The sequence below is a fragment of the Elgaria multicarinata genome, chromosome 3 (genome assembly GCF_023053635.1).
Source record: "Elgaria multicarinata webbii isolate HBS135686 ecotype San Diego chromosome 3, rElgMul1.1.pri, whole genome shotgun sequence".
In the NCBI taxonomy this organism is placed as follows: domain Eukaryota; kingdom Metazoa; phylum Chordata; class Lepidosauria; order Squamata; family Anguidae; genus Elgaria; species Elgaria multicarinata.
The window spans coordinates 97,134,446-97,149,376 of NC_086173.1; the positions used below are offsets into that span (position 1 = coordinate 97,134,446).

The following is a 14,931-nucleotide window of genomic DNA, read 5'->3' on the forward strand; positions in this document are numbered from 1 at the left end:
TGTTCTGTGCTTTTGCATTCGTAAGAGAAAACCAGGTGCATAGGATGCAAGTCATTAAAAATATTTACTAAAATACGGCCAAGTAAATATGGGAATGGGTCACACAAGGGAAACCAGCTTTGTTCCAGGGGAGCTGGAATATCTGAATAAATTGGATTTTTGTCATGATACAAGCCCCCCTCCCTCCACAAGTGTAATCCCAGTTCTGTTACTAAATCACAACTCTAATCAGCTATAGCACAACTCAGTTCATTTGGAAGAACTGAAAATAAGAGCTTCCTGTTTTGTTTTTGCTTTTTTTAATCCTGCAGGCCTAGCACTAAGTGCATCTTTTCTATAAAACTTTAAAATTTCTAGGATCAGGTATGCCATTGTCTAATTCTGGCCATTACTGGGATTTGCGTCCAGTTCTTGCCCGTCCAAATCTCTGCGAAGAGAACCCAGAGATGAGATATGCAGTAAGCTTTCATCACAGAAGGGTGCAATGGAACAATATAAACCCCCCACCCCAAAATACATAGCTTAAGCCACGGGCTACAGATCAAGTGCTTTGAAGCTTCATTCTTCTTTCACCCGTCACCAAGTAGTGGGAAGGAAAGCTAGCCAGCTTCTGCACAAGTCTCTCTGGCTGGGTTTGAGCAGAAAGTAGAGGTGCAGGGTGAGCAGAATTGTCCTTTGCACCAGGCGAGAGGTTCCTCCTTTACTTAGAGAAAGCAGTCTTGGTACAAGCCACATTCCGTTTATACTGGCATGAAGCCGTGGCTGGCAGGGTGGAGATCTGTCTGGATGAGAACTGGTCTCATCCCCAGGCTTCTGTCCATCACAACCAGATGTTGCTGGAGGTGGAGTAACTGTGCTCCCGCCCGGTGCTGAAGGCAGCCACAACGTCCTCTTCAATGCTGCTGAACACCAGACCTTCCACATCCACCTCGGCATCTTCTGTAATGGAAAAGAACCTCAGCCCAGATCTCCAGCCAAGCAGAATAGTGTCACACACAGGGGTCCCATCTCATGCCTGAGACTGTGGGCCTAGATGGATGGTTTGCCGTGTAGGGGACCAAGGCCTATTATTAAGGGGGGGGGCGCCCCTCTCTGCTCCTGTGGGATGGCTGATGTCCTACATAACTCTAGCCGCAGGGACTGCAACAGCCCAGCTGCAAGGCAGCACCTACCTGAATCAGAGTGTTCGGAGGAGAACCGGGAAGAGTCCAGGCTGTCTGCTCGCGGCCGCTCCACGCTGGAGTGGGCCAGCAGCTCTTCCAGCCGCTGGTGCAGGTGGCGCTGCTTGCAGCGTAGCCGCTCCTTCAGTTGCTGAGCTCTCTGTTCCTGCTCTTCCAGCTTCTGGAAGTGGAAAGGGTGTGTGTGTGTGTGGCGTCAAGGACACTATCCAATCACTAGCGTGAACGCTTTGGCGCCCTACAGGTTCAGCTAGCTGCTTGTGCAAGTTTTTGGAGCAACATTGTACTTCATCAGAGCTGACCAGGAGGACCTTGATGCTCTGCTTATTTGCTTCTCAAGAACCTCATGCTGGTCCCTGTTGCAAACCAGGTGCTGGACTAGTAAGGTCCAGCTGTTACATTCTGAGATTAAGCCCATAACGTGCATTTTCTCATCTGCAGCTGCAGAAAACTGAAGAAATTGTACACCCTTTAGAAAGCAACACCAAACATTTGGTTGGAAGTGGATATTAAACTTCCTCCTTTTTGTGCTCAAGTTAACCTTTAGGCAATGATGTGATGCGTTTTCCCTGGAGCCTGGGAGGTATTTTATTTGTTCCCAGCCCTGCTTGGTACATCTGCTGGGTCTTGCTCATACACACTTGTCCTGCCACATATTCAAAGTTTAAAGGGGAAGGACATTGGTGGGGGGAGGGAGAACAAATAAAGGATGACCGTCCAAGGCCTCCTGTCACACAGCCTTCAAAGCATGACAACCAGAGCCAGTAAGGCAGGCAACATTTAGCTACTGCTAACATCACAGCCTCCTATAAGGAGTGTCACATGCCACTGACCTTAATGTGCAGCCGGGCTCGGTGTAGAAGATTCAGGGTTGTATAACGGGAATGTTCGGTGTTCATTGGGACCTGCTGCTTCAGCTGCTCTAAACACTGGCGCAGCTGGGCCCTCCTGCCAATGAGAAAGAGTACACCATTGGGTTTGATGGAGGAGACTGCATGGGAGCTTGCATGTCTCAGCAAAGGCCTTGAACCTTCCAAGATGGGCACATATTTCCCATTAAGTGTCTAGCAAAAGAGCAACAGTCCTCCATGTAGGTCAGGTCCCATACCCCATAATCCAGGGGTGGGGAAACATGTAGTCCAACATCTGGAGGGCCACAACTCCCATCTGCCTTAGCTAGCATAGCTGATAGTTGCAGTCCAACATCATCTGGAGGACCACATGCACCCCACTCCTGCCTTAATTAATAAACTCGCTATACAAAAGTGGAAGCAGAATTAGATTTCAGTCTGCTTGTCAATTCATATGGATGGATGGTTAAAGGCAGCAGATGACTATTCGAATAAGTAACATCAGTGGAATGGTTGAGTCACAGGCAAGACCAATGAAGCTTCCATGTCTTTATTTACCCACCGTTCCCATTGCAGAGGAATCTTTACGTGGCTAGTTTCACCTTAGGCATCCCCACCCACCCATCCACGAGTTGACCAGCAAAATCAAAGCTGACAATGCAGGTGGAATTGGGCACAAGCATCCACACACATCCAGAATGGAGAAAATAGCTCAATGAGGGCTGAGTGTGCTCAATAGGCACAAAATGTGAACTATTGGTGTGCGTGTGGAATGGAATGGAGAAGCTGGGACTGAACAGAAGTCCTTCATACAGCAATAAAATAAATAAAAAATAAATAAATAAATAAATATTTTGTTGCAGGGTCCCCACTTCCGTTATCTACCTTGACTCTGAGATTAAGAACAAAGCTAGAAACTCTACGCAGATTTTCAATCCCAATGGAGGCTACATGTGGGAAATCACACCATTAAATTGAAAAAGGATATTTTGGAAAGACCCAATATACAAGACTTGAAAATGCTCCGAAGTGGTATATGGGCTGGCAGGCTGACTTTTCATTTGATCAGCTGAGGCTGGTGGCTACGGGGCATTTTCCCTTGTCTCATTTCTCCCTTCTGTGTGTAATTCTCCAACCAAAAAAGAAAAAATATGTATAGTCCCATGATGTTCCCATGTGGCACTTTCATGACACCCCCACCCCAATGACATTGCCCTCTGGCACTTTTCCAGTGCGATTTCCTCCAGTGACAGTACAAAACCCAATATCTCTAAGGGAGCTATCCTATGTGGATTGGCAGCGGCTCCAAAGTTGGAGGCTAGATAGCAGGAAGACAGTGAAGGCCATCCAGCCTGCTCTGCATTTCTTCTAAGCAGGTGATTTCTGCTAGATGGGCAGCACCTCGGAGGGGAACAGAAAGAGGAGGGGGAGACCATAGGATACAGCATATTGCAGCCATCCCAGTCACCTCCCCTCCTCGCAAACACCTCCTTCCCCCTGGTTCCCCCTGTATTTTAAATTTACTGTTGTTCCCGCCTCGATCAAAATGGAGAGGCAGGTAAGAAATAATTATTATTATTATTCCACACTCCCATTTTCCGAGCACAGACAGGTGGCTGGTCCGGTTTGGTTCTGTCCGCACCAACTACAAGGGAGAGGGGGAGCGTGGTTTCCTGGCTTCAAGGCAAGGTCAGACGCAGGAAGCCAAACTAACCTCTCCCCCCATCCCCCCTCAAAAAAACCACATTGCCTGGGGGGTGCATAAAATCCCTAAGGCTAAAAACTCTACACACACTTACCTGGGGAAAAATCCCACTGGGCTTTCTTTTAAGTAGACATGTATAGTAAAATTTCTGGAAATTTTGAAGCCGTGGGTGGGTGGGGGAATAAACATTCCCACAGGAAAGACAGAAATTACAGTGGGGGGAATGGAAAAATAAACAATGTTTATTTCTTTAGTGCTCTTTGCAGATTGAAAGTAACTTTGTTGCTTTAGAACAGCCTTCCCCAACCTGGTGCCTCTAGCTACTTTGGACTTCAGTTCCCATCAGCCTCCAGCAGCATTGCCAATGGTCAGGAATGCTGGGCGTTGTAGTCCAAAACATGTGGAGATCTGCTTCAAGGACATAAAGCACCTTTATTGTCCTAAAGCTATATTATGTATAAATTGGTTTGCTCGTAAATTTACCATTATATTTACAAACTTTAAAAATGCAACTCAGGTAGTAAATGCATAATTATTGTCTCAATAAACTATGCTTTTAAATTTAATACACCAAACATGAAAATGTTATGAGCAAATCAAGATCTAACATATTTTAATGCTAATGTTAAAATCAACACTAGTCCCTGAAACATCTGAAGCAACCTAGAGGCCAAAAGAAGCAGGAAGGACTGGAGATAGAGGAAGACTGGCGTACAGCATCTGTTTCTACGTGCAAGGAAATTTAGGGAAATTCCTAAACCTGTTCCTATTTGTGGGGTGGAAATCTGATTTGATGGATCATTTTATTCATTTTATAAATAATTTCCATTAATGCACAACTTATTTTTTGTTCATTTTAAAGGTTGTCTCTAGCGGTAATGTCAATCCCATACATATGCCACAGGTTACTGTCTTTTAGGTAGAGAGGGATATTCTAGTGACAGCAGTTAAAAGGTTTTATAGCTGAGGCAGCATTTTCTACTGGTGAGGTCTAACTGAGAACTTTATTAAATCTGTGGCAATGGATTCTACAGACCTAAGCTTCAAAGTTCATTTTTTAAACAAAGAAAATAGGTGGGATAATCCATGCGCTATTCTGTTGGATCTGGTGACAGTGGCAAATAACCTGTAGTGTTTTCTTTATGTGTGGGCTTTGAATTAGAACTACATTAGTTGATTGCTTACAGCATCTAACCAGAACAAGCCCAGAAATACAGAATTCTGTAGAACAAAACCCAAACTGTCAAGAATGCATTTTCCTCCCCATATTATAATATGGTGACTCTACTCGCATATTGGAAAGTGGGCATGACTTGGAGCATCCCAATTTCCTATCAATAAAATATACATTAGATCAATAATTTTAATAAGGAATGGAAGAAATAACTATGCTGGGAATCTTACAGACAGGATTAAAAAAAAAACACATTTCCCCCCGTGGGTTCATTCTTTCCAGACATTTTACAACTCTAGTCTTCCGATAAAAGTGTTCTTATTGAGTAGTTTTTAGAAATAAAGGCAGTAACTTAAGTAACTTATCTTAAATTCTAGAAGATATTTCATAATCCTTTTTGTGTGGGGGGGGGGAAACAAAAATGGTCAGTGGAAAAAAACACTTCCCCCCTGAATTTTTCCAAGCCTTCACATCTCTGGACATGCATGCATAGGATTGTACTGTAAGACTACTAGTCAGCAGCATGCCCACTGGTTATACAAGAATTGTGCCCACGTTTAAATTTAGCAGGTATCATTGAGGTGACCTGGTGCAGTCTACTTATACATTCGGATGTTTTTACATCCCTCACCTTAGAGCCATCTTAGTGCTATTAGCTTTCCTTTCCTGCTAAACTCTCTCTGCAGCCAGTGAAATGAGAGAGAAACCATGCTTTATTGTTCCTGTACTTTCCTCTACAAAAGCTTACCTGTGCTTTTCCAGTTCATTGTGCACAGACCTGATAGCAGAGAGAGAGAAGGAAAATAAGGTTGATGGACTGCATTTAGATTTCACAAATGGATAGTTACTTGTGTTCACGTTGCTTAGTGAAGCAGGGAGAAACTAAGCTGGCATCCAATCCCTCCTTGCCCCAAACTCTTCCTCTATTGTCCATGTGGTGAGCGTGCAAGCAGCAGGTGGTGGGGAGGGGAATGTCCCAGAAGCAGTTTATGGAGAAGGTCAGGAATTAGCACTGGACTGCTCTCATTCAAGACCTTCCTTGCTCCTTCTCCAGCATCACAACCCACATTGGCCTCCACATTCAAGCAGTTGTGAAATGTGTAATAAATACCAGAAGTCCACAAGTCTAAGGTGATCAGATATAAGCCCAAGATAATGCAGACATTATCTAATGAGTATCTAATGGAACAATAGTTCTGACTCTGAACCCCTGGAAAGTTTCTGCCAGTCAGCACAGACAATACTGAGCTAGATGGACCAATGGTTTGCTTCGGTATAAGGTAGTGTCCTATGCTTGCATCTATGCAACAGTAGCAGAACTGGTTTTAAAGTACTAGATAATAGGAATATTCCTAACTGCTTATTTTAGGGATACATGTCTTCACACTTTGCACAATCTCATGGGAGATGTACAAATATTAATTCTAAGCAGGTTTCTGTCTGTAGTTAGGGTTTCTGTCTCCTACTGGGTATTACCTCAGCGGCAATGGCCTGGTTTGCACAACACAACAGCCTTAAAATTTGCTGTGGGTTATTTGAGGGTTGTCTAATCCTTAAACAACCCGTTGTTGCCTGGTTTCATGGTGGGTTGTCGTGTTGTGCAAACCAGCTCATTGTCTTGAAATATAAGCCATGCCTCAGAGGAAAATAGAAAAACAATACAAAGCATCTAGTTCTAGTCCAATTTCAGAACAAGGGAAAATCACAGAGGGAAGAAATTTTAGTTTTCTTAAACCAGAGCCAACGCTAACCACTAATAATAATAAAAATAACTGCATTGATGGCCATATGTCACATACACTTGAAGTTTCAACCTTCCCCTTCCGCTCTTTTTGGCTACATAATCTTCCATTTTTCTAGTTGAAAAGGATGACTTCCTACACTCACATTTTAGCCTTCTTTTATGTGAATGCTCTTCTGCTATCCTCAGTACAGCAAGATATCAAAAACAAATCTAGAATAGCAGAGTGAAGAGCAGTCCTAGAGCAAATTAAGTCTTTCCCCTAAACTAGGGGTGGGCATTTGGAAAATTACTGGTATCAGATCTCATGGTGATTGGCAAGGATTTCCTGTTCCCAATTGTAGAAGCATCAATCGACTTCTCCCCACCCACACCCACCAAATAATACTGCTGAAATGAAAAAAAGCTTGAGGTAAAATCAAGTGTGCATTTTTATATGGAAGGACTGAGCGCTCTGTTCATTTCTGGTGCTCATAACTAATTCCTGGGCTCAGAATTCTTTAATTCAAAACGTAGGTCTTATGTACCGGGCTCCAGTTGATGATTCTGGGGGTTCTAGTAATACACAAAAAAGAAGTATATTTCATAACCCTGATATCTGCCCACCCCTGTTCCAAACCATATTTGGCTTTTACGATCAATGGAGGGCCCGTTTACACAGGTCAAACAGGGGAGGGAGGGGGGAATGCCACCTCTAAAGCCCAGGGTATCAGCGAAGGAGTCTCACCTGAGGCTATTCAGGGCCTTTCGAGGCTTCGGCCTCCTCCGCGCCTGTAACACGTCTTGGCCGCAATAAGGCGAGAGAGAAGCATAGCCATGTTCAGCTTCTAAGAGAGGAAAAACCAGAGGCTCCCAAACTAGTCCGCCATGCCTGGGGTTCCCCCGCCACCCACTTTCTTGACAAAAAAACCCACCAACCCACCCCCAATTCTCATGGAGGGCAACCAGTCCAGCCAGCGGGCAGCAGAGGCAACGTACGCCTCTTCCCCACCCCCACGGGCAGCTAGCTACCTCTTTCCCTGCGCTCCAGGTACTCGGCTGCTTGCAGCAGCACCTGGATGTTGCGAGCGATGAGCTCCATGACAACAAGGGGCCCCGCACCCAGCAAGGGCTCTGGGCCACTGACACCGCAACAACCACCCAGACACCGCCTTCAGCAGCCAACCCGGGCTCGACGCCGCCCCTTCGAACGCTCCGAGGTTCTGAGCCCGCCCCTTCGAACCCGGGCCGTCGTCGACTTCGGGATCGCGTTTAGGTTTGGCGCAGATCAGGAGCAGGAAGGCCCGGCCGGGTGTGCGTGCGCGTGCAGGGGGTGGGTTTGGAACTACCGGAACCGGGACACCCATTCGCCCTCCCTCCCTCCCTCCCTCTTAAGAGCAAGGCGCCCCGCTGTATTGTTTTGAATCTCAACCTGCGCTGGGCGTGGCTAGGGAAAAGTAGCGCTATTATTGGCTGACAGACGTGTCCAGACATTTAAACGTCACTGCGCTTTCAAAACAAATTCGGGCGGGAAAAGAAGAGACTTCAAATTTGAATTGGAGGCGGGGCCAGCGCTCTCTGGTGGGAATATAGGGGTAGGTACGTAGGTAGGTGGGTGAGTGAGCGAGCGAGCGAGCGAGCGGCCGCGGGGACGGGAGGTGTTTTCCTAGGGCAATAACTGCTCTGAGTTCGGGCTCGTTCCTGTCATCCTCGCTTTCTGCCTGTCCGTGTGCAGAAAGAGTGCAAGGGAGAGTGCCAAGGAAGCACCCTCTTGTCACCCTAAACTGCGTGACCTTGCATACGTGTCCCCTATTGCCATTACAGAAATTTCGGTACCACATAAATGGGGCATTTATAGAAGATTTAGGTCCCCTGCTTCATCACTGTGGGGAGGGAAAATAATTTCTCACAATGAAAGTATACTACAGTTTACATGAAAATGCAGGACAGTTAAACCACATTCTCCATGAACTAGCCTGTTTCTAAGCAAATACTAACTACACAATAAATGGCCGAGCATAATTCAAAAATATCCCGAGTGTAGATATACATACCTTGACAATTATCTGTAGCACTTATAAGATGTTCCTGCCCTCTTGAGTATATGATAGAGACCAGATTTGTGGGTTATTTGCACATTCATATTACTTTTAACTACTTTTTAAAAAATCAATAGTGTTTCATATAATCAAAATCATGCTACTCCAATTCTGAGGGAGCTGCACTGTTCCAAGCCCAACTTAAGGGGTTGGTGCTTACCTTTAAAGCTCTAAACAGCTCGAAACTAGAGTGACCACTTGCAATTCCTCTTTTTTGCCAATGTATATCACCAAAAAAGACACAGATTTGTATACAATTGGCATGTGCTAATCTCTGTAGACATTCTATTTAGAAAGAATTGCTATATTTTAAATAGAAATACAATACATCTCACTATAGTAGGGAACAACTGACCTGCATACCTGTTCCGTCTGCTGTCCAGGTGTTAACTGTTGATGGGGAAACTTCAGGGCCCCTCCTTGCTCTGCCTTCTTAGGGGCCTTTATTTTTAAATCGGAGTTGGATTGGACTGACTTTCAACTAGAACATGTATTTAACAGAGGACTGCCCTCAGATAGCCTTTCAAATGGAAAGCTGTCCTCTGTAAAAATAGTATACATGGCCACGCTACTTGGAACCCAAATATATGCAGAAGCACCTCTCCTCTCCAAAGCATTAAGATCAGGGGAGGACCTTCTCCAAGTACATCAAGTACATTATGTGACAAGGGAGAGAGTCTTCTCTGTTGTGGCATCCCCACATTTTCTGCCTTCCTTGGTTATATTATGGCAATGTGGTTTTATTGTAGTTGTAGGACAGTTTTTATCATTCTTCTACAAACCTCCTAATGTCTGCAAACGTGAAGGGCAGTTTAAAAATATTTTAGTCAATAATACATTTGAATTTATTTACTGGCACATTCATGGAAAGATGCACATTGATGAAAAAGCAGAAATGGGTATACAATCGAATGCATTTCACCGCTTAAAGTAGAAACTCTACGGCACAATACTATGTGTCTACATATTCCCATTGATTTCAATGGGAAACTCTTCTAGGTAATAGGATTCTAGCCCCAGTGTCCCCTCAGTCTAAACACCTCTCTCGCCACATACATGCCATTCAGGCTGTTGAAAGCTGTCATGTTTGGGTTGAATATTCAATTGCTTTGCACTAGCATCTCCTGCACTGGTTTCTTAAGCAGAGGAAGGAGTAAACTGACCATAATTGTTTCCTTTGTAATTAAAAATAATAAACTTAGAATAGAGCTGATTTTACTTCTTATAAAATAAATGAAACTCAACATTACAGCTGGAGAGAGATATGAATTTACTAGAAGAAAGCTGTACACTGTCAATATTGTTTAGCCAGACAATAAAAATTCAGCTTAGCCACAGTAGGAGTGTGGTCACTATTTAAGAGCATATGGTGGTCTAGTATAGAGAACCTAAATTCTTTAAAGATGTTTTGACATGTGGACAATGAATGTACTGGGTAGCTTCAGGCTCCTTGGTTTCTAAATACGCAAAGAGCCGTCCAGATGCATCGCTGTATACATTCCAGACAGTGCAATGAATATGTGTATATCAGGGGAAGCGCTTGCTATCACAATGCCCTGCACATCTGCTTTGCATGAGTTGTATATGCTTTATGACAGGTGAACATGACTATGATTTTCTACCATATTTAACAGTTCAAAGCAAATGTACCAGCTGCAATGTGGGAAGTGGCAGGCCTTTCACCAGTTAGTACCTTGATGGACATGCATTCACATGTTTCTGCACCCATGAGACATATTTAAATGAATGACAGAATCGCTATCGTAAAACATTTATAATCCATCACCCTGGCTTTCATGAATTCCAATGGGCATTCTCTATCTCAGCAAAAGTGTTGTCAGCACTATGATGAAGTTGGATAGCTATATGCTGGTGTGTATACATACATCTCTGCACAGTGAGTAAACAAATGAATACCAGCACACACTTTCAATGTAGCCCACTGCTGAACTTATATCAGAGAGATTCTCTATTGCGAGATGACAGGTGTTGCTGCCAATCAAACCATGCGCAGAGTCATAGGGGCATGAGTGAAGGGTGGAGGCGGTTGGAGAGAAAACAAAGAACCTAACACAGCAACCCGGTTTAGTTTGTATTTGCATTTTTTTGAAGGAAGAACACAGCAGCGGATTCTGTCTCAACACCCAACAGCTTGTTCCAGCAAAATTAGATATTTTAAAGCCAAAGAAGACAAGTTGGCCATAGTAATAGACAGCATTTATTCAAGTATTCAGGAGAATAACCAGCTCAGACTGGTCTCAAAAAGGAGGAGCTGTAAGTCTCCTAGAGAGGTTTCCAAAGAATCTTCCACACAACGGTGTGGCAAGAGAATTTGACAGAAAGTACATTGCGTATGTAGATCATTGAAGCCCTTCGCTACATCAGAAGCTGGTGACCAAAAAGATCATGGCTATCCTCCACAAGGCAGTCGTAGCTGGATGCGAGAGCTTGCCGTTTAGTTCCAGTCAAAGGCACCCTAACGCCCCTATTGCACTGATACCCAATCTGGTAATGCAACCTCACAGGTTTGTAAAAAAATACATCTGTAGCACAGAAGATTATCCTTAGGCTCTGCCAAAAGCCAGGTAACCAGCACCAGACAATGCCTACAGGGACCAGAGTTCACTCCATCACAGGAAAAGAGAACACGGGGGAAAGAAGCTTTCATGGCGTTTAGAAGAGTTTCCCAAAGGTTTTCTGCAGTGAATTCTAGCTCCAGCCAAATGAGCCCTAAGTGTTCTTTACATTAAACATGGAAGATTTCATCCCCATCTATGAAGCCTTGGAGTTCCCTCTTCCATGCACTCCCCCTCTCCAAGCCCTGGCCACCAAAAGCCCTTCGGAGAGCTCCCACGTGCATCCTAATAAGACACGTCACATGTGTGGTTGCTCCCACAAGTACAGGCTGTGGCTGCCTTCCCATCTCATGTTTCTTCAGGCACTGGTGGTATTTGTTGAAGACCCAATCCAGAGGTTATGCTCACAAGCAATCGTCATTTTTGCTGGTGGAAGGCAAGTGGGTGGTGTAGCAGTGCGTACAAATGCGAACTGGCTTCAGTTGCCTGAAATGGGGCAGAGGCGCCAAGTGCGATGAGCAGCGGGAGCAGAAGATCTGCAGAAAAATAAAACTGCATCAGGCAGGGTCAAGAGCTACCTGGTATTACCAGCCACACTTCGCTTTGGAGGAAAAACAACAACCGCCTGGGCCAAGACTCAGACACGACTTACCATGACCCAGTCTAGATCTCGCCATGGACTTACCCAATAAGATTAATTTTAGTCTTTTCCTCACACCCAATATGCTGCCTGCGATGTGCAGAATCTCCTTTGCTCCAATCTCTCCTAGAGCTGCCTGAGAGCTCAGCTGCCTCCATTTGCAGCTGCCGCCTTTCCCACTTTGTCCCACCTGGAGACGCTATATCTCCAGCTATCCTTTGAGCACAGCCCTTGCTTATGTAGTTTGAAAGGGGGTCCCTCTGAAAGTATCGTCTAATCCAGGGGTGGGGAGCTTCAGGCCTGAGGGCTGAATCTGGCCTTCCTGGAGTCCCAGCCTGGCCCTCTACACCTCCCTAGAGGGCCACCCCCGCCTACAACCAGCAATCGTTTGATGGTTTCCTGGCTGTTGCATGTTTCCCCTCCCTTTCTAAAAGGTGAAATGCCTCTTCTAAGCCTTCATTACTGACAGGAAGAGCTTTAAGCTAAAATATGCTGGTATTTGTACCCCTGCCCCCCTTTTGCCTTTGGCCCCACCCACCACTGGAATGCGCCACCCCCAATTCAATTTTCTGAAACTGAATTTGGCTCTTGCGTTGAAAGACGTTCTGCACCCCTGATCTAATCCAACCATTACCCCCAAGACAAGATACAGTATGGTCAAAGCATGCATAATCATTGTCTGTCTAGCCATTTTGCTGCTCTCGCTTCCCCCAGAATGAAGGTGCTGGCAAGAGTCCCTGTGCAGCCCTGCTCTCCTACCTTCCCACAACTCCGGCAGTGGTGCCTTCGACGAAGAAAGGTGAAGGACGCGTGGCAAGCCATGCAGTGGCTGCAAGTGCTGTCTGGCACCCAGTCTGGTGGCACCAAGGCATCTGAAAGGGAGCAGAAGGGCAGTCAGTGACATGGCTACGCATCTTTCTTCCAAAGGTTGAGCCCTATAACTTTCCCCAGCTAAAAGTGTTAAGAGAACTTACATTCAGTGTAAATGCATGGGGCCCATCTGGCCACAGCATATAACATCAGGCACAATGATTTATTAAATGGCAAAGCACAAGAATAGAGATTTTCTGGGGTTTACAAGGAGCTGCAGGCTAGAAGTCATCTGCTCAAGCAGCACAAAGATTCAGGGAAAGCCCATCTGCTCAAGCGTAGGACAAGGTGTAGTCAACATAGCATCTTAAAAGAGGGAAAGCTATTGCAAGGCAAGAAGTGGATAATGAGCAGGATCTCTGTTTTACTACAAGCCGAAGACCAAAACTCTTTGTCAGCAAAGCCAAAGTGTCCCTGGCTGTGCCTAAAAGAACCCTGAGCATGGGATGAACTTTTCTTGAATGTTGGGCTGAGAGCGAGAGAGGGGAGTGGGTGCAGGTGCAACATCCCCTGGGACAGCACAAATGCTCAAGCAGAAGCCTGTAAATTATTCATTTCACACTCTAGGCTCTCACCTTCTCTCCCAGTGCCTTCCCTGCTATTGGAGCAGAGAGCACAGTCTGCCAGGTGAGGAGCTGTTGGTGCCAAACAGACTTCCATCTCTGAAAAGAAAAATAAAGCTATATTACTATCCAGGTTGTTACCACCCCATGAAAATACATCTATGCCAGAGCTCAGACAACACTCACAGCTATCTCAGAAGTATATTCCCATGTAGGCAGCGTCTGTTATCCTTAAAAGGGTGGGGGGAGACTTGGTGAGAGGGATCAGAGTGGGCTTTTAACCTTCACCATTTTCCCCACCTAAATTGCCCTCTGAACCTTCTATTTGCCCCACTGGAGAAGACATAATATAACACACAAGTATCAATAGGCAGTATCCTATGCTGCCCGTGTGCCAGTGGAACATCCCGCTAGTGCAATGGAGAGCTAGCCGTTCATAAAGCAACCTGAAATGAGTGGAAATACTCATTTCTGGAACGGGATAAGTCAGAGGAGCTTGCAGTCATGATCCAGAAACTAGCATTGTGGGCTCTCCCACACTAGAGGCCTTCAAGAGGCAGCTGGACAACCATCTGTCAGGGATGCTTTAGGGTGGATTCCTGCATTGAGCAGGGGGTTGGACTCGATGGCCTTGTAGGCCCCTTCCAACTCTGCTATTCTATGATTCTATGATCTTTGCTCAGTTCTGAGGTTCCTTTATAAAGCAGTTGGTCCTACTGAGCAACCAATCAGCAAGAGTTTAGTGGCCCTCTTAGATACTGCCCTATGTTTTCTTCTATGGGAGATCAGGAAAATGGGGCAGGGGAGGAACAACACTCCTTTTCCCATCACTGCTGCTCTTTATTCAGTTTACGTGGGGAAGGTGCCCATGGCTGCTTTTTAAGTGAAATTCAAAACATATTTCACAAAACATGTAGTCTGACCCTAAAACATTAGATGGAGAAAACATTACTGCCTCCCCTAGGCTAGTCCAGAAGCACCACGGACTGTCTACACAGTCCATTGAGATATTTCCCCCACCCAGTGCCTGTATTAAGAGACAAAACTCCACGTTCATCACCTCAACATGCACCCCTACATTCACTGATGCTAGCATGACTCCTAAGACACATCTGAAAGGCAAAGTATCAGGAATCTGGATTGAGCAACATCACACTACAATTACCAGGCATGATTTCCGCAGCAAGAATATTGACAACAATCTTGCTCAAAGCCCAATAAAAACTTCCAGATGGATTGGTCTTACTGCTACCAGTCAAAAAGCATTGTGCTGCCATTCTATTTTTCTTTTAACAGATTTTTTGGGGGTAAGTAAAAAAAAGATAGAAGAAGCATTGGGAAAACATGGAAAGATTACAAATAGAAGATGTTGCCTGGACACACAAATGCATGTAAAATTCTGTGAATGGGACAGGGCAATTGCATAATAAAAGCCTTATCTCAAAGCAGCCGGAGTCTCTGCAAGTCACTTCCAGGGATGATCATGCTGTGCCAACATACACCCAAGGGAGAAGAGTGCCCACTTCACACACCACATCCTTGCTGCACAAAATTG

The 14,931-nt window shown here is 45.2% G+C and overlaps 2 protein-coding genes across 4 annotated transcripts in view; both read right to left on the reverse strand.

The window, feature by feature from the left end:
- Nucleotides 1–49: 49 nt before the first annotated feature.
- Nucleotides 50–7,819, reverse strand: MXD3 (MAX dimerization protein 3). Of its 2 annotated transcripts, none has more exons than XM_063120983.1 (6): nucleotides 7,661–7,819; nucleotides 7,377–7,476; nucleotides 5,657–5,686; nucleotides 2,012–2,126; nucleotides 1,173–1,341; nucleotides 50–936 (listed from the first exon to the last, which is right to left on the reverse strand). In XM_063120983.1, the coding sequence occupies exons 1-6, from the start codon at nucleotides 7,728–7,730 to the stop codon at nucleotides 821–823; spliced, it is 600 nt and encodes a 199-aa protein (XP_062977053.1). In that variant the 5' UTR covers nucleotides 7,731–7,819; the 3' UTR covers nucleotides 50–820. The 2 variants fall into 2 exon arrangements, with proteins under 2 accessions (XP_062977053.1, XP_062977052.1); XM_063120982.1 differs by having other exon boundaries at nucleotides 50–939.
- Nucleotides 7,820–10,927: 3,108 nt separating this feature from the next.
- Nucleotides 10,928–14,931, reverse strand: part of LOC134395031 (lateral signaling target protein 2 homolog) — a 31,700-nt gene continuing 27,696 nt past the window's right edge. For both annotated transcript variants that reach the window (XM_063120986.1, XM_063120985.1), the window contains exons 11-13: nucleotides 13,389–13,475; nucleotides 12,703–12,815; nucleotides 10,928–11,839 (exon numbers count right to left, since the gene is read on the reverse strand). In XM_063120986.1, coding sequence (XP_062977056.1) covers nucleotides 11,708–11,839; nucleotides 12,703–12,815; nucleotides 13,389–13,475 — 332 coding nt within the window. In that variant the 3' untranslated portion in view covers nucleotides 10,928–11,707. The remainder of the gene's footprint in view (nucleotides 11,840–12,702; nucleotides 12,816–13,388; nucleotides 13,476–14,931) is intronic.